This window comes from Bos mutus, chromosome 16, assembly GCF_027580195.1.
Source record: "Bos mutus isolate GX-2022 chromosome 16, NWIPB_WYAK_1.1, whole genome shotgun sequence".
Taxonomy (NCBI): domain Eukaryota; kingdom Metazoa; phylum Chordata; class Mammalia; order Artiodactyla; family Bovidae; genus Bos; species Bos mutus.
The window spans coordinates 20,476,358-20,499,908 of NC_091632.1; the positions used below are offsets into that span (position 1 = coordinate 20,476,358).

Consider the following 23,551-nt stretch of genomic DNA (forward strand, 5'->3'; position numbering starts at 1 on the left):
CCAGCCAGGTGAGTTACAGTCCACAGAGTCACAAAGAGTTGGACATGACTGAGCGACTGAGCAAGCACACATGAAGTGTTTCTTAAACCCAGATCTTCATTCTACTGGCAAAAAGGAGGATATTTTAGAAGCTGTAAGGGAGCTATTTCTCAAGTTTTGTTAGATGTTGGCACTCAGGTGACTTCAATGATTTTCTTTTCCCCATGAGGAGGTGAGCAAGACTGAGGACAGAGCAAAGCAAGGATGCAGGACTCGGGATGCCATGTCCCCGGGCCATGTCTTAAGCCAGGGACTGGAGACTTTCTCTGTGAAGGGCCAAACAGTAAATATTCTAGGCTTTGCATTCCAAAGGGTCTCTGATGCAACTCGACTTCAGCTATAAGCATGAAGGCAGCCAAAAATGCAAAAGATAAAAGTAAAAGAAACAGCATGGTTGTGTTCCAAGAAAACTTTATTTGTAGACACTGAAGTTGGAACTTCACATAATGTTTCACATATCAGAAAAGATTATTCTGCATTTTGTTCCCCTCAACCATTTAAACACATAAAAGCTATGCTTGTCTGGTGGGCTAGATTTGGCCCATAGGCTCTATTCTGCCCACTCTTGTCACAGAAAATACAATTATCATCAGTGGGTTCAGAGGCCCTCTTCCTAAGAGCTCAAACAGCAGATATGATTTTCATTTTAAGAAAGATTTCTCTCCAGATGGGACCAGACTTCTCCAAAAGGCCATTTTATAAAATTGTTCTTGTTTTATAAGAAAACCATCAATCAAAATTGAAATTAAATTAAACAATTTTCTTGGAAACCTGTCTTCCTAATAAATCAGAAGGCTTTCAAAGTTTCACTTAAGTCTCTGACCATATGTGTACCATTTTTATATAGTTTCAGTCCTATGATAGACACAATTAAAATTTTTTTTCACGTAATATTATAACAATTTCCCCGGTTATACCTGATTCCTCACAATGATAAAATGAAACACTATAAACATATGTGGTATTTTTGCAGAAGATTTCCAGGTCACTTGATGGATTTAATTCAAAGAGATGTCTTCAATTAGTCTATTCTCAGTATTCTTGCCTACAGAATCCCAGGGACGGGAGCCTGGTGGGCTGCCGTCTAAGGGGTCACACAGAATCGGACACGACTGACGTGACTTAGCAGCAGCAGCAGCATGTATTAAGAGTTAAGATTTCAATACCACGCCCTCGCCCCTCACCAGGGGAATGCATTTGGTGGACTGGAGACTCATGGGTTCCCCCTAGGATTCACTTCCTGTAGGACACGAAGCCTTATACGTCTCCTTTAAGACTCACTTCCTTCAGGACAATGGCTTTAGCAAGTCTGGGATTTCAACCCATATGCCTTAAATTTTTTTTTTTTTTTTTTTTTTTTATTCCTTTATTTCTCATGTGTTCCCCATCCTGAACCCTCCTCCCTCCTCCCTCCCCATACCATCCCTCTGGGTCGTCCCAGTGCACCAGCCCCAAGCATCCAGCATCGTGCATTGAACCTGGACTGGCATCTCATTTCATACATGACATTTCACATGTTTCAATGCCATTCTCCCAAATCTTCCCACCCTCTCCCTCTCCCACAGAGTCCATAAGCCTGTTCTATACATCAGTGTCTCTTTTGCTGTCTCGTATACAGGGTTATCGTTACCATCTTTCTAAATTCCATATATATGCGTTAGTATACTGTATTGGTGATTTTCCTTCTGGCTTACTTCACTCTGTATAATAGGCTCCAGATAAATCAAAATAAATAAATTTTGATTTATTTATTTGACTGTACCAGGTCTTAGCTGCAGCACATGGGGTCTTCTATCTTCGCTAAGGCATGCAGAATCTTTAGTTGTGGCATGGCATGTGGAATCTAGTTCCTGACCAGGGACAGAACCTCCCTGCATTGGGAGCAGAGCCTTAGCCACTGGGCCCTGATATGCCTCTTGAAAAAGATGTGCCTTCCAGACAAATTTTAGAGCTCTTTGTTCTGAAAAAATTTCTCATACCCTAGAATTTGTTTTGAACATGGCTAGAGGTTTTGGGAGCTAAGCACACACCTCCTTTCCTTACAGTTTTTAACTGAGAGAAGTTGGTCAACGAGAATCAGAGTTCTTGCTGGATTAGAGAACCCAGCAACCTCTCCTTATTCCCTCGCCTACCTCCCGTCCCCCAGCGAGGCCTAATGGATGGCCACTGGCCCACCCAGTCACAGATGGAGAGAGTGGAGAATGTTGGGTTTGACTCTCTTCCTGCTCCATGGGCTAGCCAACCAGAGACAGGAGAGTATGACAAGCTGGTTCCATTCCTTTCTTCCTACACAGAGGGGTGAGGAAAAGGCACAGGAAGCAGGACTGCTTTCAGAAGAGGAAGCACATGCATTTGGCCAGGAAGAGGACTGCAGCTACGGATGGGAGGTCCCTGCCTGCAGAAGGCACAGGGCAGTGAACGAGCCAGATACAAAGGAGAGAAGGCCCGGAGCGCAGCGAGGAGCGCGTGTCCTGGGCCCACGGCTGGGGAGAACGCGTTCTAACCCTCTGCTAGGCCTTCTGCTAGGTTTGAGGGAAATACACACGAATAAGATCCAGTGTTCGTCCTTAGGATACCATCTGTGTAAAGCTTCGAGTCCTTTTCGAGATTCTTAAATAAAACATCAGCAGTTACAGAGGTTGGCACTCTCCTCTCTCTGTCTCCTGGTGTTCTCTGCATGGCTAAAGCAATGTCCCCTGGCTGCTAGAGGCGAAGAGTGGAAAAGCCATGGGAGGAAGGGAAGCAGACAGCCGAGGAAGAGGATGGGAAGGAGAAGCCAATAGGGAACAAGGCAAGAAAATGACTCAAGCCTGCGTCACTGTCTCCCTGCCGAGGGGCTTCTCGGGCGTTCTTCCCTTGCACATCCAGCAAAACGGCACCATTCACCAGCTGTGCCCCATGTTGCCGCTGAGTTCAGAGCACAGTCAGCCTCACCACATTCATAAAAAAGGCATGGTTTTTGTCTGCATTCTTGTACTCCCTTGTTCTGGAACCTGCACTCTTCTCTCCTTTGCTACTCTCTCAGGTGCCAGGCTGACAGAACCTCGAGAATTCTCTGAAAATCAAGCCCTCCAGAAAAAAAGAAAGTGAGTGGAGGCTGGTTGTGCTGTATTTCTTCTAGGCTTGCCGCCCGCTTTATTTTCCTTGGCTGTGTCCCCCATGACTAGTAGCTACCTGGGATGCTGCGGAACGCGGGGATCCTCAAAGCCCACGGTGTGCATACACATCACCAGTGGTTCCTGCACCTATTACCATCGTGACTAAGTGGGTGGCATGAGTGGTAAAGAACCTGCTGCCAATGCAGGAGATGTAAGAGATGCAGGTTCGATCCCTGGGTGGGGAAGATCCCCTGGAGGAGGAAATAGCAACCCACTCGAGAACTCTTGCCTGGAGAATCCCATGGACAGAGGAGCCTGGCGGGCTATAGTCCATGGGGTCACAAAGAGTCAGACATGACTGAAGTGACGGCACGCAGGCACGTACGTGGTCCATTTCAACTTGAATTCCAGTAAGAAGTCACCTGCATAAAGCTATGTAGTAGGGAGAGAAACAAAACAGGGCTGAGTCACGTCCTTACCGTTGTAATCACAGCTTTAATTTGGCCGATGAATGAGGCAAGATGCATACAGGGCAGAGAGTAGGCGAGGCGGGGGATGAAGGGAAAGGAGACACAGGAATGGTCCGGTTATTAGCAAAAGCAGGGCCCTGTTGTGTTTGCTGTGGAGCAAGGAACTGTTCGATGCAATGATACTGGCAGCCCAGCCCACTTCCAAAATACGCAGGCCGCCAAAAGCATCTCTTTGCCAGTGTTGAAGGTCCGGCAAGCTGGCTGGGAGGGATAAGCTATGACTTCATCTGTACACATGGGGCAGGCCGGGTGACACTGTTCAGGATTTGATAAAACAGTCCCGTGTTTCCCATCACTGGTGGGCAAACCTCTAAATGCACTGCCTGAAGGTAAAGCCTATCATCACCTGCCGGTGCCAGACAGCATCTTCGATTCTACAGCAGCTCTGAGGTTAAACTCTCTACTACAGGAATGGTTTATACATAGAACCCAGAATCACAGCTCATAATTACACACAAGTCAGTCTCTTCACCAGATGGAAAGCAAACACCTTTTGATCTGCGACACACTGATTCATAACGGAGTTCTGACATAATATTAAGAAAAGGAGCCCTTGAAATAAACTTAGAAATGCAGACTTATCGTGATCTTTCTCACCAACTAGTTCTGGGGCCAAGGAACTCAGGCCATTTCACAAACCCAAACATTTTCTGAGTATAAATGATTTTGCCATAGATGTAGAGGTCTACAGATAAGCATCTTTAAAAATCAGCTGATTTAAAATCCACACGCTGCTCTTTCTCAGACATTTCCTCAAAATGTCATATTGAATAGTTCCGGTCAACAGAGGCAGAGTCTTAAAATTGTACAGGAATATGTGAAGTGCAGTGCATGCTGACGGCTCACCCATGGCGGGGGGGTGGTGAAGTACTATGAGCTGTTTTCAAAGAGGAGAAGGGAGATGAGAAAGGAAGCAGACAGGGTTGTGTTGGAGTTAATCTGTGCTTGGTTTCCTAATTTTCTTTTAAGTCAGAGATACACATGAATAAGACGAGATGCTGATGAGACTCATGGGTGCTCATGGGTGTCATCGGGCCCTGGATCTGAGCAAAGCATACCAGTGAAATGCACAGGTTCTTTGCCTGGGGACCAAGGGCAGGCTCCAGAGAGATATAAACTCTAAAGTTTTACTTCAGAATGTTGTGTATATGATAGCATGTGCCTTTTTATAGGGAGTGTTTTTATAACTTTAACAAAATTCCCAAAAGATGCCCATGATGCAACACTTAAGATGCCTTGCTTGAGGAAAACTAACTAGATGCAAATAGCTCTGTGCCGAGACATTCTTTATTTAATATTCAGAGTTCTCTTTCAGAAGGCAAAAGATTTCCCAGTCATTGGCTGCTGTTCTTAAATCTTCCTAAAACAAAACATAAATCCCTGTGTTTGCCTGGAAAAGATACTCTTAAGGCAGATACTTTAAAAATGTATTTACTTTTTCTTCTTCTTACAAGTAAATTTAAATATTTTATTTTAGAAAGCATATATTAAAATCTGATGCGATCTGTCATTGGTATCATATTCAAAAACTCCTCCACAGGGCCACGTTTTAATAATCTAGATCTCTTCTTTCTCCTCTGATTATACGGAAAGACAAGTTTAAAATCATTATCTTCCTCTGCAGTGAACCGTCATTTTCTTTAAGATGCAATACTAGGCAAATGTCATCACTTTACATAAGATTCAGGAGCCTGTGAATTGTCAGGCACAACTACAGATTGTCACAGAATAACAGGTAAGTACTTGAGTAAAAAATAATGAGGTAAAGATAAATGAGGTGCTCTCATTGTTTCACAGGATTTTCACTTTCCAAAAGGAAAAGGAAATGTAGATCAGAGGTTATAATGCTCTTGTGAACTCTCATTGCTCTCCTGATAAAAATTGCTCCCATGGTCATCTTCAGATGCAGCTCAGTGTCTTCGCTTTCCTCATGCCGGCAGAGTGAGACGGTGTCAAGGGGCCAAAGAATCCCAACTGCCTGGTTCATGGACCTCAAGTTTCAGCACTTGACTCCTGAAACATCTGCATTCAATAAAGGAACACCTGACTCTCGGTGATAGTGGAGGTGGGGGTGCTGGGTGAAGGACTCCTCCATGCTTAAAATAATTACCTTTTCAAAGACATTTGCTTTTAGAACTGAGCTCCTCAAGGCAAGGGACTGTTTCCTACTTATTTTGTATCCCCCATTTCCTGTTTTTCTATCCTGAGTCATCGCATAATGCCTGGTACTCATAAGTGCTAAATAATTAATTCATTTTTGCTTCTTGCTTTTCTTTGCCACAGATAACTTCTTACAATACTGCTTGCCCAGTTGTGGTGCAGAAGTAAACTGCAGCTTGGCACCATGATTATTTCTGAAGTTGTGTGTGTGTGTGTGTGTGTGTGTACATGTGCGCGTGCTCAGTTGTGTCCGACTCTTTGCGACCCCATGTAGCCTGCCAGGGTCCTCATCCACGGTATTTTCCAGGCAAGAATACTGGAGTGGGTTGCCATTTCCTCCTCCAGGGGATCTGCCTGATCCATGTCTCTTGTGTCTCCTGCATTGGCAGGTGGATTCTTTACCACTATGCCACTCGGGAAGTAGAGTCGTCCATATGAAATTTCACAATAAATATCATCTTTGTTTCCTTATATCAATGGTACTTTTGCATATACCTTGAGGAGACAGAGCAGAGATTTCTTTTGGTATGGAGAGGAGAGCTGAAAGGTATCATGCCCTGGAGACATTCAATAAATACAAAGGATGAATCAAGGAAGGGCAGGTTTAAATCACTACAGATTCACTCAGCTTTGCTTCTTAACAATTTAAGGAAGAAAAAAAGGAATCCAGAGAAAAATTAAATCTCAAAAATCAAGCCCTTTCAGAATGAGTCCAATTTTCAGCATGAAGCTCTGAGTTTAATTTTTTAAGTCAACCCCATAAAACAAACAAAGGTAGTGCTAGTGGAGATGATGGAATTCCAGCTGAACTATTTAAAATCCTAAAAGATGATGCGGTTAAAGTGCTGCACTCAATATGTCAGCAAATTTGGAAAACTCGGCAGGAACCATGGACTGGAAAAGGTCAGTTTTCATTCCAATCTCAAAGAAGGGCAATGCCAAAGAATGTTTACACTACTGGACAATTGCACTCATTTCCCATGCTAGTAAGGTTATGCTCAAAATCCTTCAAGCTAGGCTTCAATAGTATGTGAACTGAGAACTCCCAGATGTGCAAGCTGGATTTAGAAAAGGCAAAGGAACCAAAGATCAAATTGCCAACATTTATTGGATCATAGAGAAAGCAAGGGAATTCCAGAAAACATTTACTTCTGCTTCATTGACTGCACTAAAATCTTTGACTAGGTAGATCACAACAAACTGTGGAAAATTCTTAAAGTGATGGGAATACTAGACCACCTTACCTGTTTCCTGAGAAACCTGTATGTGTGTCAAGAAGCAACAGTTAGAACTGGACATGGAACAACTGGCTGGTTCAAAACTGGGAAAGGAGTACCTCAAGGTGGTATATTGTCACCCTGCTTATTTAACTTCTATGCAGAATACATCATGTGAAATGCTGGGCTGGATGAATCACAAGCTGGAACCAAGATTGCCGGGAGAAATATCAACAACCTCAGATATGCAGATGACACCACTCTAACGGCAGAAAGTGAAGAGGAACTGAAGAGCATCTTGATGAAGGTGAAAGAGGCGAGTGAAAAAGCTGGCTAGAAAATCAATATTCAAAAAACTAAGATCATGGCATCTGGTCCCATCACTTCTGGGCAAATAAATTTGGAAAAAGTGGAAGCAATGACAAGTTTTATTTTCTTGGGTTCCAAAATCACCGCGGATGGTGACTACAGACTTGAAATTAAAAGACGCTTGCTCCTTGGAAGAAAAGCCATGGCAAACCTAGATTATGTATTAAAAAGCAGAGACATTACTTTGCTGACAAAGGTCCATCTAGTCAAAGCTATGGTTTTTCCAGTAGTCATGTATGGATGTGAAAGTTGTACCATAAAGAAGACTGAACACGGAAGAAGTGATGCTTTTGAACTGTGGTGTTGGAGAAGAGTCTTTAGAGTCCCTTGGACTGCAAGGAGATCAAACCAGTCAATCCTAAAGGAAATCAACCCTGAATATTTATTAGAAGGACCATGGCTACAGCTGAAGCTCCAATACTTAGGCCATCTGATGAGGTGAGCTGATTTACTGGAAAAGAGCCTGATGCTGGGAAAGAGTCAAGGCAAAAGGCGAAGGGAGTGACAGAGGATGAGATGGTTGGATGGCATCACTGACTCAATGGACATGAGTCTGAGCAAATGCCGGGAGATACTGAAGGACAGGGACGTGGAAGTTCCTGGGGTCGCAAAGAATTGAATACAACTTAGCGACTGAACAACAACAACATAAAACCTAAAGAATAGTTTTGAATTGCATTTATGATTGTCCACATGCTAATTGGAGCAAAGAAATACTCAGCAATGGTTAAAAAGTCAGCAAAATAGTTCACAAGAATGCAACTTCCAATTTTGGTTATGTAAACTATTGTGAAGATTATACTAGGCCAAACATATATATTATGACAAAATATTTTAATTTGAGGGAGGCTTAATATTTAGATGATACAAAGGATAGCATATTCACAAAATTCAGAAGGATGAACTTTAGGTAAGGGAGGAGAAACAGGAAAGTTTGGCTCAGAGTTGATAGAAAACTCCCTTAGAAACCTGTAACTGGGCAATAATCACAGATTATATAACCGCTCCTTTTTTGAATATGAATGTGTTCAATATATAGTGGGAACACTGTTTATGCTGAATCTAATTCTCCTTTGTCCAAGGAAAGTTACACCAAACAAATGATCAAGTTATAAACTTCGCTTTTGTTGCACTAAACACATGACTGTCTACACCTTAGATGCAAAGTAAGACAGGAAATTGAATTCCAGATGAGAACAATGAATTTCAGTTTTGAGTAACAAGAGGTAGAATTTCAATTATGGAGACACACTGGAAAGAGATTAGATAATTTTAAACACTTTTTCAGGGTTTATAAATGTTGCTTAAAAAGATAACTTACAATTTAGGTTTCAATTTTTGCAGATTACCTCTAACTAATAAGCATATATTTTTATTGCCAAAATGTTAGTGCAGGAGAAATAATCCAAACAGAGAAAAAAAATCTTCACCATTAGAGTGGGAACAAAATGTTTCTTTTTAGGTTTCTCTTTACTGAAAACAAAATGCTATCAGCAAGTTAGTCAGCTTTTGAATCAATATGTGAAAATTGCTAATTATTCTTAGATGATGTTTTCAATCTAAAAAGTCATGCATAAGCTAAAATTTCACTAAAAGTAAAAAAGAAAAATATGTACTCAAATGAGTATGTGAGCACAGCCGATGAACACTATAGATTAAATTATTATTTTAATTCATTACCCATTTCTATTTTTTACATTGGTAATATATGCTGGTCTTTTAATGGTGCATTAGAAAATTTTATAATGATTCTTTTGGGGCAGGGGTCTACCTCAGAGTGGAGTCTGCTACTGAAATAAACATCAATTTAAGACTTTCTTCATTATCTTCCACTGACTGATAAATACATAACCTAGGAATTCATGAAGAAATACTCAAGGACCACAAACCATAAAAAAGAAATAAAAATTAAAATGGAAAACATTTCAAAAGTAAACTTGGTCTGTGATGCCTTAACCATAGTTGGGATATGTTCTGAATTTAGAATTTAACTCTTCTTTAGAATAAGGCTTTCAAATTACAGTTCTCAGATGTATGACTTTAGCATTTAAAATTCACTCCCTGCAGTGATAAATTGAAATTCTATGAGCATGCAAACCTTTAATGATTACCATATTCTACTCTTCATTCAGTTGATTTGCATATGGCACTCTGAGAGCATAAATATGGGTTAAATTTCCACATGGATCAACTTTGAATCTTCCCGTCATTATAAAATCCACACCCGTATGGAGAAGTGACTTGGAGGTTCTGCTTTGGAGTCAGACAGACATGGGCTGGAATTCTAACTCTACCGCTATTAGCTTTGCAAACCTGGCTAAGTTATACTCAGGCATTCTAAGCCTCAGTTTCTTTGTAAAATACACGTATTACTTGTCTCATGGCCAGCTCCCTCAAGCAGGTATCGACTGCAACATGTTTGTGACGTCTGTAAAGAAGTCAGAGAAGCCCTGGGCATGTAGTAAGCAGGCACTAAGGACCTCCTTGCCTGCAGCCTGAGAACAGAGCAGGGCATCAGGGGTGGACAACACACAATGATGGCAACACTTTTTAGGCAAAGGCTCTCACCAGTCTCACTCTGAGTTTCCACCCTTCAGTGAAAGATCAGCCATAGCCCAGGATCCTGGGAAGCTCAGTCATACATTAACCCTTCTCACAGCCACCTTCTGAGTTGTGTGTGTGGGGTGACTGCTGTTAATTCTAACCATCCCCTTGCAAGAACAGCTTTGTACCACAGACACCAGAATGTTGTTACTCTTAACTCATGAGGCAACAGTCCCCTTGAAATATGCAGTTACTTTACTTCTTACCTTTTCAATTTTTTCATCCAGCATTCTGAAGAATTCTTGTTGGCTTTCAGAGATGTGCATGCTGAAAAACAAAGAGTAGTTAAGTGCATATTTTCAATGTTTCCCAGTTCCCTCAGGTCAAAAATGCCGAGCGTCTAAACTTTGGGACAGTCATTTATTTTTTGCAGACTTTTCCACTGAAGTGCTCTGAAGTCATACTAAGGCTAAATGTCATGAGAGTAATCCTACACATGTGTTTCATAATAGCCTATCAGTTTCCACAACTTAAGGAACACAATTTCCTTTCAGTGTACATATTATTTATGTTGGTGTTACTGGGAAGTGTGTGCCCTTTTTTTTTTTCCCTTGGATACACATCTGTAATTAAAACAAAAAGGACAGGTAAGCAGCACGTGGCATATTTCAATGCTGTGTGTAAGTATAACAAGAAAATATATCCTGGGATTTCATTGGCAGTCCAGTGGTTAAGAATCCACCTTCCAATGCAGGGGACGTGGGTTCGATTCCTGGTCGGGGAACTAAGATCCCATATGCCCTGGGGCAACTAAGTCTGTGCTCTACAAGGAAGAGCCCGCATGCCACAACTAAGACCCAGTGCAGCCAAAAATAAAATACATAAATATTTTTTAAAAGATTCATTAAAAAACATATCCTAATTATGATATTAAAATGTGTATTTTACAAAGGTGTGAGCATGGTATTCAGCTGACTGTATGGCTGTGCGCTGGCTGCAGACGAGCCAAGAACCTGACCTTGCCCCTAAACGTCTTTGATACTGGTGACAGCAAATGTGCCTTTTTGGAACTGAAATTCCACTGTAATGTGGAGTAAGTGAGGACGCATGTCTGAGCAGCCCTCGGCCCTGATTCCCTGTTCTTTGCTATTTAACAGTATCCTCAGCGAGATGGGCATGGTTGGTGGGGGCAAAACTAAGAAGGTAAGGAGAGAAGAGAAGATCACGGATGGGAGGGGAAGGACTTGGGGGCAATGTGGTCTTAATGACAGTAGTTTTGACCTGGCAAAGAGCTGTGGGTGTTCCAAGGCGGTTCAGGCTGCTGGGGTAAGAGACACATGGTCCAGAATTTCTTTCACTTGACATTACTGCCTACTGGTTTAGTGGCTGGGGGTGGGGGGAGGAGAGGCTCTGGAAGAGCCTCTTCCACTCTCGTCTAGGTGTGGTGGGCAACCTTACCTGACATTCCCTGCAGGGGCCATGGAGAGGGGCACGAGTGACTGGAAACCCTTCAGGCCTCCCAGGACAGATAATAAGGCTTAAAGGAGGTTTCCCCTGTGTGTAAGACCTAGGTTTAAAATAATATCAGCTCTGATATAAAAGAAAAAGAATGAAAATATCTGATATCAGCATCAACTTTCACAGTTCTAAGGCACTTTCATGTATATAATTTTTGCCATCCTTTCCAGTAGTCAGGTATGGATGTGAGAGTTGTACCATAAAGAAGGCTGAATGGCGAAGAATTGATGCTTTTGAACTGTGGTGTTAGAGAAGATTACTGAGAGTCCCTTGGACTTCAAGGAGATCCAGCCAGTCCATCCTAAAGGAAATCAGTCCTCAATATTCATTGGAAGGGCTGAGGTTGAAGCTGAAGCTCCAATACTTTGGCCACCTGATGCGTGAGCCGACTCACTGGAAAAGACTCTGATGCTGGCAAAGATTGAAGGCAGGAAGGAGAAGAGGATAACAGAGGACAGGATGGTTGGATGGCATCACTGGTTCAATGGACATGAGTCTGAGCAAGCTCTGGGAGATGGTGAAGGACAGGGAAGCCTGGCGTGCTGCAGTCCATGCAGCTGCAGAGAGTTGGACACTACTGAACAGCAACAAATATGATCATTCAAATAAGGCAGACGTCCTGTTTCAGAAACAGGTCCTCTCTCACTGCATTTTACACAGGCAGGGCAGAATCTTGGATGATGACAGAGATTAAACAGTCTCCTCTCTTTTTCTGGGTGGACAGAAAAGCCATTTTGCAAAGTTGAGTTTTTCCAGATTTCTTACGGCTTTCCTTCTTTAAGTGCCAAAATGTCGTTCATTTGAGCCACTCTGGATGCAAGTCTTCTAAACCGTATACTCTTGAATAGCTGTATATCTCAAACATCACTTAGCTTTCACTTGACGACCAGCAGCCACTCTCCTCACCTTAAATCACAACGCTCTTCTGTAATACTGGGATAGCCCCGGAGCCTCTAAGATGGTTAGAGCTGGCTCTCTTTAAGCAAAAGGACCTTAAACTCCAGGCTTTCTTTGCCTGCTTTTGAGCTCTTCCTTTCATTTCTCCTTGTCAGAGAAGGTATCAGTCCTCTTTCCACTTTCTTCTTAGTTTCTGCTTTGATGCCATGCTTCAGAGCAGCACAGGCAACCTTGTTAGAGTTGTGTCTAAAGTTAGCATAACAGGCTCCAAAGGCGAGCCCGGGGGGATTCTTGTTAGTGGGAAACATGAATATTCTGGTACCCACCATGGCTGCTCAGACACTTTTGGGGGCATCCTTCCTATTCTTAGCCAAGTTTTCAGCAGATGAGTTTGTTGAATAGCTCTGGGTCCCAGACAGGAAAGGCATGAAGATATTTATATATAAATCTTAGACCCAGGTTCGATCCTTGGGTCAGGAAGATCCCCTGGAGAAGGGAATGGCTATTCACTCCAGTATTCTTGCCTGGAAGATCTCATCTGGTAGGCTACAACCCATGGGGTCACACAGAGTTGGACATGACTGAGCAAACAATACGTTTATGTATCTTAATATAAATGCCTGCCGGCCTGCTGAGTCACTTCAGTCGTGTCTGACTCTTTGTGACCCTACAGACTGATCCCACCATTATCCTCTGTCTATGGGCTTCTCCAGGCAAGAATACTGGAGTGGGTTGCCATTTCCTTCTCCAGGGGATCTTCCCCACCCAGGGGTGGAACCCGCATCTCTTATGTCTCCTGCATTGGTAGGTGGGTTCTTTATCATTAGCACCATTAGTTTCCCTAGGAAACTCCAAGATACTTCATAAAGATGGCACTTTTAGGGTTTTGTGTTCCCTGTAGAAATTTTTGGGTTAGAGTTTTTAGCATTTATCGCCTTGGATACAACAGGAGGGTAATGAATATTTAATTAGTTAATCAAGTGGTCTCTATTTAAATTCATGTGATTCGTGATCCTCATAGAGACAGCACCATTTGTTAGCATGGGTGAGGTGCAGGCCTCAGATTCCTCATTTTAAAACAGCGAACAGGTCTCTGAGGTCCTTTTGGCACTAACGTTCTGTGATTGCTACTAACTTCCTTAACTCCCTTACTGGAAACATCAAAGCATGGAAACGGGGATGTTTGGTTAGTACTCAGACATATGTGCATCGCATGGACAAGAGAAGAGTTCTCTAGTAAAAGCGACTCTGCAAATGTGTCTGCTATCCCTGTGAAGGAGGACACACAGGCTCAGGGGTCCTTATCACGTGCTTAAGATCAAAGGTGAAGGACCTCAGATTGTCTACACAACCTGAGCATGAAACCTCAGGGAAGTGGGGCAACTCTAACCCTCACAGCAGGACACACCGTTGCTAGTAGTTCATGACTTGCATTTCTTTAGTTGATTATTTTTTAAAAAATAGTAATATTAAGCACCCATGAAACCAAAACAAAGAAAGCAAAGCTAGGATCTTAACAACAACCTAGAGGTTAGTTACTTCCCACCCATGCCTGTGTTCCTCCACCTCAAACATCATGTCCCCACTTTCCTTTACTCCATCTCTCTATGTGCTTAAAAAGCAGATGATTAAAAAAAAAAAGCAGATGATTTATTTTAGATTAAAAAAATTAATTTATCTATTTGGCTGTGTCAGGTCTCAATTGCAGCATGTGGGCTGTGACATATAGGTTCTAGAGCCCGTGTGCTCAGTAGTCGAGGGACGCAGGATCTTAGTTCCCTGACTAGGGATCGAACCTGTCTCTCTTGCATTGGAAGGCAGATTCTTAACCCTTGGACCCCCAGAGAAGTCCCTATTTTGGTTGTTGTTAACTTTATAGTGTGTATCATGCTCCGTGTAATGTTTCAGGACTTACTCTTTGTTCTAGTTGCTAGAACTAGCTATGCTGCTAGGGGGCATCCAGGATTGTGTCTTGCTGCAGTGCATTCGTTTTAGCTGCTAATACTCCGCTGTGTGAATACAGTGCGGTTCCTTTACCCAATTTCCCGTCAAAGGGCATTTTTGGGGTTGTTTCTAATTGCTAAGGCGTTCTTACCAAGTGTCAGACACTCTGATAAGCACCAGGGATACATTATTTCACTTAAGCCCCAGTCCTATAAGATAGGATTTTTCACCTCTATTTTTCTTGGAGAAAACGCAAGTTCCAAGACGTTAGTTCACTGGACCAAGATTACAAAGGCAGTAAGAACGCTCTCTACGTGGCGCATCAAACGAAGGTGTGAGCACTACTCGGCTTCATTCTTAATAAATCTGCTGTTAGCAGGTATGGGATTGTCCCTCCACTCAAGGGGGAAACAAACTCATTTTATACAACTGCATGTGCTGTGCTTCATCGCTCAGTCGTGTCCAGCTCTTTGTGACCCTGTAGCCCACCAGGCTCCTTTGTCCGAAAGGATTCGCTAGGCAAGAACTGGAGTGGGTTGCTATACCTTCCTCCAGGGGACCTTCCCAACCCAGGGATCGAACCCAGGTCTCCCTCATTGCAGGCAGATTCTTTACGATCTGAGCCACCAGGGAAGCCCATACAACTGCATAATAAATAATAATTTCCTGAATCCTATGTATCAGTATGTAGGAAAAGTAAATCTTTCTCTCAGACCTTCAGAAAGATTTCTTAGTTGAATTCTGGAAACCCAATGATCTGATTCAGTTTTAAACACAGACACACAGGCATTATGCTATGTGAAAAATGGGATTCTCTTCATAATTTTAGTGTAAACACATGAGCCAATTTAATCAACTTCTCTGGAAGCTTTAGCACATGCCAGACTGCAAAGCATGCTATTTCAGTGTGTAAAAACTAAGTAAATAAGTATTTTCTCTAAAGGAAAAAAGAAACTCTCCTTAGTTCTCTTAATAGAGTTTTTTCTTTAGAACTCAGAGATAAGAGAAGCATTTAAAAATAGTACACATATAACAGCTTGATGAAAAGATGATTGGATAGTATCTTCAGATACCTGTTATCCCCAGAGGCAGAAAAAATTAGTGTAGATAAAAGTGGTTACTAGTGAAGTTGATTAGGGAGGTTGTGATTATAGTATAACACTTACCTGAGGGTGAAAAAATTGGCTCTCCCATTATTGGGGAAAAAAAATTGGCTGACATTGTAAATGATAAATGAATTTTAAAATGTCCAGTTTTCATTGGAAGTAAGAAATTAAATCCCTGAGCTGATGGACCGCCCCCTGAAGAGACCTAACCACCATCTCACAGTGGCCATTGCTGCAGCAATTCTACAGACAGTCACCCAGGTTAAAGTGATGATGTTATTTTTGTCTCACCTTCCCAGGAAGAATCAAAGAACACAATTCTTTCCACTTATGATGTTAATTTACAAATATGTCCTCATTAAACTTATTGGGGGTGGGAGTGACTGTATCAGATTCACTCATATGATCAGCACCCTTAGGGAATCTGTTCATAGTTAGGCAGAACAGCACAAAAGAGATTTGCAGCCTTTGGGATAATAGCCTTTTTGAAGAAAGGACAGGCAGTTTCAAAGTCACAGAAATGATAGACTCAGCTTCAGAATAATATAGAAAACTACTCATTATTTTCTAACATTTTAATTGTGAAATATTTAACACATGGAAAAGGAAACAATGCTATTTGTACATTTTTAAATAATAATAATTAAAGGAACATGCATGTAACTACAACTTGGATTAAGAGATAGAACCTTTGGTTCCACTGTCTTCTATCCAGGAGAAAGAAGCACTATCCTGAATTTAATGCCTTTTCATTTCCTTGTTTGTCTTTATTGTTTTATCATTTGTGTTTAATCGCTCACCGTGTCTGACTCTTTGCGACCTCAGGGACTGTAGCCCACCAGGCTCCTCTGTCCATGGGGATTCTCCAGGCAAGAATACTGGAGTGGGTTGCCATGCCCTCCTCCAGGGGCTATTCCCAGCCCAGGGATTGAACTCAGGTCTCCCGCATTGCAGGCAGATAATTCTTTACCAACTGAGCCACTCGTAAGAACGAGTGGCTCAGTTGACTGAGCAATATGTGTATATACATATGTTTAATATATGTATATACAAATATTTCTTCTGCCTGTTTTTGAATTTTTATATGTATGAAACTGTACATAAGCAGGTTCTACTACTTACTTTACTGGCACACTCTGACATTTCATGAGATCCCTCCATCTTGATCTATGTAGCTATAGGTCATTTATTTTCAGTGATATGTAGTATTTCCATCATAAGACTATACTACATTTCTGTTATTCATTTTATGTTTGATGGACATTTGGGTTTTATCACAAAGGTTTTTTTTTTTTTGGCCGTGCTGCATGGCATGTGGGATCTTAATTCCTCCACCAAGGATCAAACCTGTGTCTGCTGCAGTAGAAATGCAGTCCTAACCACTGGGACACCGGGAAGTCCCATCCTTTCAAGAACTTTAAGAGTTCATATAAACAGTGCTGCCATGGATATTTCAAAATATGCCTACAGGCACACCTCCATAAGAGTTTCTCTAGGGTATATACCTGAGAGTGGAGTTGTTAGGCAGCCACGTATGTATGCCCAGGTACAATTTTACTAGATAATGCAAAGTGTTTTCCAAAGTAATTGTACCAGCTTATACTCCCACCACCAGGAGTTAAGCGTGCTGGTTGTCCCACAGCCTGGTAAACTTTTTCTGTCTACAGACTACTATATTTTTGCTAATCTTGTGTGACATGGTAGTTTTCCCTGACACATCAGCTATTCATTTTCCTCTTCAGTCAAGTGGTCTTTTATGTCTTTAGCCTATTTTCCTGTAAGTTCTATCTTTTACTTATTGACTCACATAGTTAATTTATATATCCTGGGAATCTAACTGGGCTTCCCTGATAGCTCAGTTGGTAAAGAATCCGTCTATAATGCAGGAGACCCTGGTTTGATTCCTGGGTCAGGAAGATCTGCTGGAGAAGGGACATGCTATCCACTCCAGTATTCTTGGGCTTCCCTGGTGGCTCAGTTAGTAAAGAACTGGCCTGCAATGCAGGAGATCTGGGTTCAATCCCTGGGTTGGGAAGATCTCCTGGAGGAGGGCATGACAACCCACTCCAGTATTCCTGGGCTTCCCTTGCGGCTCAGCTGTTAAAGAATCCACTATTGCTAATTATATGTTTTATAAATATATTCCACCCTTTGTGGCCTTTTACTCTCCTACAGTATATTTTGAGAAATAGAAGTTCTTAATTTTATCATAGTCATAAAAATTAATCATTTTTCTTACAATTTGTATCCTTTGTGACTTATTTAAAGTTCTTCACTACCCCACGGTCATGAAGATACTCCCGTCATTGTCTCCTACCTGATGGGAAGTGTCAGCTCTGTCATATACTGTGGGTCTGCTTTGGCTCTCTATTATGTTCCATTAGACTAAATCACGTGTCTCAATTACTGAGGCCTTTTCTTAAGTCTTGGTTATCTAGCAGGCAAAATGGAGCTCACTCTAAAAACGTTTTTATCTCTCAAAACAAAATAGGCAAATAGGAACTGGAACTTACTTTGCTCTGGGTTGATGAACTAATCCTGGGATCTCTTTATTAGTTTTAAGTCTTACATTTGAACTGGCACTTTTTTCCTGAAACACATAAACACACATGGAAAAGACAAGGTAAGAATCAGCAATTAAACAGGAGCATGAATTTTCATTACCAAAATGTGAAATTTGTTTGGGAGCCTTTACGGCCGGTTATCTCATGCAGACAAAAGTCCTTAAAGATGTTACACAGAACAGGTAGAACCGCCAGATATTTTAACAGGGAACACTATCGTGAAAAGAAGAATGAACTTTTATAACAGCTATAAAATGGCTCCTTTTAGAAAATTACATGTGAGTAGTATTTGATTTTTCGGTGGAGTTGCTAAAAATAGCAAGAGAATCAAAGATCAGAAGATCCTAGTATGAAAAAAAGCACCAGTAGTATAATCACAGTCACTGGTTGCTTGCTCAGGATAAGTAATTTTGTGCATTTTGTTTGTGAAAGACAATTGAAGTTACTGAGTTTGCACGAGGCCCTTGCAGCGACAGGGACATGACGAAAAATAGCTAATATTTTCCACGAATGATGAATATTGAGATTGAATTCAATTAAATTAATAAAACTCAACCTAGCCTGTATTCCGGAAGTACTTTGGCTTTTAGCCTGATCTGATCTCTTATTCCCCGTCAACCAGCCACATAGGAAAGGAATACCTTCAAATCTTAAAATACAAATATTATCAGCAAGCACACTATCTCAATAATACTACTGCTCTGCAGTGATGTGGATGGACATAGAGCCTGTTATACAGAGTGAAGTAAGCTAGAAAGAGAAAAACAAATATTGTATACACTACCCTGTGTAAAACAGTTAGTGGGAGGCTACTGTATAGCATAGCAAGCTCAGCTGGGGGCTCTGTGATGACCTAGATGAGTGAGATGGTGGGGGTGGGAGGGAGACTCAGGAGGGAGGGGAGATATATATATATATACATAAGGCTGATTCACATTGTTATATGGCAGAAACACAGCATTGTAAAGCAGTTATAGTCCAGTAAAAATTTTTTAAGGCTTTAAAATTTGCTCTCTAAATATACCCACCAAAATGAAATGTTAAACCCATTTAACAGGTGACTACATACACTCAAGTAACCTGAGGTGTGGCAATAATTAAAGACCTGGGCTAGGGCAAGGAGTAAAAAGTTCTGTGGGCCAACCCACCATTCTCACCAGAGGCAGAGTGGTATGGGAGGGCACACAGAACAGATGGTCCTCAAATGAGCTCTTTCAAGAGTTCCTACTTCCCCTAGGATAGCACAAGCCATGTAAGAAAAACTACATGTGAAATGTACAATCAGAGAAACTACAGTGACTTGCACGCTAGGCTGTTTGCTATTCACCATCAAACAGCAGAGTGTCTGTATAATGTCAGTCCTCCAAAATACAGGGTAATTCTGCCTGTGATCCTCCAGGAGAAGAAAAAATCATTACAATCCTTTTGCAGTCTAGCTACCTTCTCTACCTCACACTAAACTCAAAACCGTTTTCATGAACATTTGAAAAGTATAAAATATATACTATTCCCTCTGCTGATACAGTCAGAGAACAACAGATGAACCATCTATTTTTTTACAGAGAAAGTGGGAGAGCAATTAGGAAACTTGAATGCACTACCTCCAGGAGGGCGGGACCCACAACTCTTCTTTATGGGCCTGGTTAGGAGCCTGGCACTTCATAGGAGGCATTCACCAAATATTGGTAGAACAAATGAATGATGTCAGCACATAATTAACTTTTTTAAATAGAGATAAAAATAGCTCAACTATAAGTCCCATGGATGGAGGAGCCTGGTAGGCTGTAGTCCATGGGGTCACTAGGGGTCGGACACAACTGAGCGACTTCTTTTTCACTTTTCACTTGCATGCATTGGAGAAGGCAATGGCAACCCACTCCAGTGTTCTTGCCTGGAGAATCCCAGGGACAGGGGGGCCTGGTGGGCTTCCGTCTATGGGGTCGCACAGAGTGGGACATGACTGAAGTGACTTAGCAGCAGCAGCAGCAGCAGCAGCAGTCTCTCTGAAGAACTGAAGATGTCGGTTCCCTCCAAATTAGTCATTTTCTCCCTAAACTTTCTGTCTGCTTGGATTAAGCACTGAAAATGGATTTTTTCTGTTTGAAAAAAATATCTATTTGATATGGCAGACAGAACCTTATACTTTTTGTCTAGTCATATAATTTCCTAAACTCTTTTAACTTAAGTGATGCATCACAATTTTAAACACTGCTAAGGCAGGAAAGAGACTTCTAAGAATGACATATACTTGTATCCTATTTCTATTCAGTTTATTAGACTACCCTCTAAAATTATACGTCTTGCCAAATCTTCCTTAAAAATGTATCATGTGGTTGCTAGAAAGAAGGATCCCCATCAAATATAACAGAGACTTAATAGATGGGAAAGATACTTTAGGATATCAGGTAGACATGCCTTCCCAGGAAGTGAGAAGACCAAAGGTGAGGCAGAGGCATGGGCGAGGGGCAAAGCAGCTGGAGATCCCCAGTTACATATATATATATATATATATATATATATATATTTACATAGAGATTTATATCTATTTTGTATTTATAATGTATTTGTTTTTTTACAAGTTACCACCCATCAAGAAATCAATAATAACAAATCATGGAGCATTTACTATAAGTCAGGTCCTAACTGGTTTGCATACATCAACCCATTTTGATGTTCACAAGTATACACATATTAACTCATTTGTATGCCCACACACCTCTCTGCAATGCGTACCATTATTATCCCCATTTTATAGATGAGGAAGCTGAGATACGGCGAGGTGAAGCACTTACGGGGATTCTATAACTAACAAGCAATAGCATTGGGATTTGACTCTATGCAGAATGGGCCCAGGGTTCATGCCATTAGTCACTAGGTCGGTAGCCCTCAAACTTTTTAGTATCGAGACCCCTTACCTATATTCTCCAAATTTTGATACATTTCATTATACAGTGTGAAAAAAAATCACATTTGTTTAAATCAGCATCAATCTCACAAGAAAAATCTTGACAAAAACTGTCAGGCTTATGGTGGTGGACATAAGTTCTCCAACCTTCTAGTTCTGGTTGAACATTTGAATTTGATAAGCAGCAACGATAACTCACAATTGTTTTCTTTGGAGTAACAGGCTCCCTTCATTTGTTTCTGAGAAAACATGTGACAGATACCCAAGTCTGAATATCCAGTATTCTTCAGTAGAGATGGTGACTCAAAAAAAACAACAGCTCGTTCAGCTTGCAGCTCAATCAACTGCAGAAGTGCTTTTCCTGAGATAACCATCTTATTTATTCGAAAATAAAAAGATATGCATCTAAGGCATAAGAGTTAATAAAATTAATTTCTACTGAGTCATTTCTAAAAGAAATGAAGTATGGTCATTGGTAGAGATATGGATGGACCTAGAGTCTGTCATATAGAGGGAAGTCAGTCAGCAACAGAAAAACAAATATCACATTTTAACACATACATGTGGAATCTGAAACAATAGTACAGATGAACCGATTTGCAGGGCAGGAATAGAGATGCAAATGCATAGAATGGCCATGTGGACGCAGGAGGGGAAGAGGGGTGGGATGAACTGGGTGATAAGGATTGACATACATTCTCTACCATGTGTAAAGCAGCCGGAAGCTGCTGTATCACACAGGGAGCTCAGCTCTGTGCTCTGTGATGACCTAAAAGGGTGGCAGGGAGGGTGGCGAGAGGGAGGTTCAAGAGAGAGGGGAGATATGTACACATATAGCTAGTTTACTTCATTGTACAGCAGTAACTAACACAGCAGTATAAAGTAATTATGCTCCAATAAAAAAAATAATAGCACTACTATGATGACTAATAAGATGTGCCTGGATTTGTGCTAAGGCACAAGCAGTTTTGCCCATCGCTGCTTTTGCCCCATCAGCGCAAATGTCAATAGAGTGAAAAAGGCAAATAGCTTCTTTATTATTAGGAAAACGACCTTGAAGACTCCCTGAGAATGTCTCAGGAACCTCCAGGGGTCTGCAGGCCATGCTTGAACTATAGGGTCTTTCTATTTCTTTTGTATAGCAAAGAATTGTCAATTATTTGATTATGGTATATACTTTAAGAAAAAATACTTACCTTCCTTACTGAGATAAAATCTATATTCAATAAAATTTCCCCATCATAAATGTATGATTAAATGATTTAGTGGGGGCTAAATCAGCCACCCTGGTGGCTCAGATGGTAAAGAATCTGCCTGCAATCAGGAGACCTGGGTTCCATCCCTGTGTCAGGAAGATTCCCTGGAGAATGGAATGGCTACCCACTCCAGGATTCTTGCCTGGAGAATTCCATGGACAGAGAAGCTTGACTGGCTACAGTCCATGGGGTTGCAAAGAGTCGGACCCAACTGAGTGATTAACATTTTCACTTTAATTAGTCAGTTTATAGAGGTGTGTAATTATCACCACAATTCAGTTTTAGAACAGTTCTATCAGCCCCCAAAGTTTCATCATACATTTATGCTCTCAGCAACCCCAGATCTACTTTCTGTCTCTACAAATTTGCTTTGTCTAGATTCATATAAAAGGAATCATATAATATATAAGTTTTTGCATCTGGCATTATCACTTAGCATAATGCTTGAGGTTCATTTATACTTTAGCATATTTCAGTATATCATTTACTTTAATTGCTAATACTCCAACATATGGATATACTGTGTTTTGTTTATACATGCAAAATTAATGAACATATGGATTGGTTCCAGTTTGTGGTTATTATGAGTAATGCTGTTATGAACACTCATATACCAGTCTTTGTGTGGACATATATTTTCATTTCTCTTGGGTGGATTTCAAGGAGTGGAATTGCTAGATTATATGGTAAGTTTATATTTGACAATTTAAGATATTAGCAAACTGTTTTCCAAAATGACTGCACCGTTTTTACATTTCCACAGTACATGATGGTTCCAGTTTCTCCACCTCCCCACCAACTCTTGGTATTCCTTTGGATTATAGTCATTCAAGTGGGTGTTTCATTGTGGGCTTTATTTATTTTACAAATGTGACTTATTTGGATTTGTTCTTTGTATCTATCAGAACACCTACACCTTGCAACATTTATGGGCTTACATGTTCGCTGTATTTGCACCAAAAGTCTGTTTTAGGGCTTCCCTGGTGGTCTAGGAGTGAAGAATCCGTCTGCCAGTGCAGGAAACACTGGTTCCACTCCTGGTCCGGGAGGATCTCATATGCTTCGGAGTAACGGGGCCTGTGCCACAACTACTGAGCCTGCTGCAACTGCTGAAGCCCATGTGCCTAGACCTCATTCTCCGCAACAAGAGAAACGACCGCAGTGAGAAGCCTGCGCGTCGCAGCTAGAGAGTAGCCCCTGCTTACCACGCCAGTGGACGGCAATGAAGACCCAGCACAGCCAAAAAATAAATAAATACATCTTTTAAAAAGTCCATTTTATATTTGCATTTAACTTCCACTTCGGGTTTGTTTGTTGGACAAGAGGTTTAAAGAGATCTGCCTTTGAAGAAAGAAACAAGCAAACAAAACCAAGAACGGCTGGAGGAAGGCTGAGGCTCAGAGT

General features: G+C 41.3%; 1 protein-coding gene across 1 annotated transcript in view; it reads right to left on the reverse strand.

Annotated features, from left to right (window-relative positions):
* Nucleotides 1–23,551, reverse strand: part of C16H1orf21 (chromosome 16 C1orf21 homolog) — a 251,280-nt gene that overhangs the window by 19,428 nt on the left and 208,301 nt on the right. Inside the window, exons 4-5 of the mRNA XM_070384812.1 lie at nucleotides 17,936–18,012; nucleotides 10,224–10,284 (exon numbers count right to left, since the gene is read on the reverse strand). Of these exons, the coding sequence (XP_070240913.1) occupies nucleotides 10,224–10,284; nucleotides 17,936–18,012 (138 nt within the window). The remainder of the gene's footprint in view (nucleotides 1–10,223; nucleotides 10,285–17,935; nucleotides 18,013–23,551) is intronic.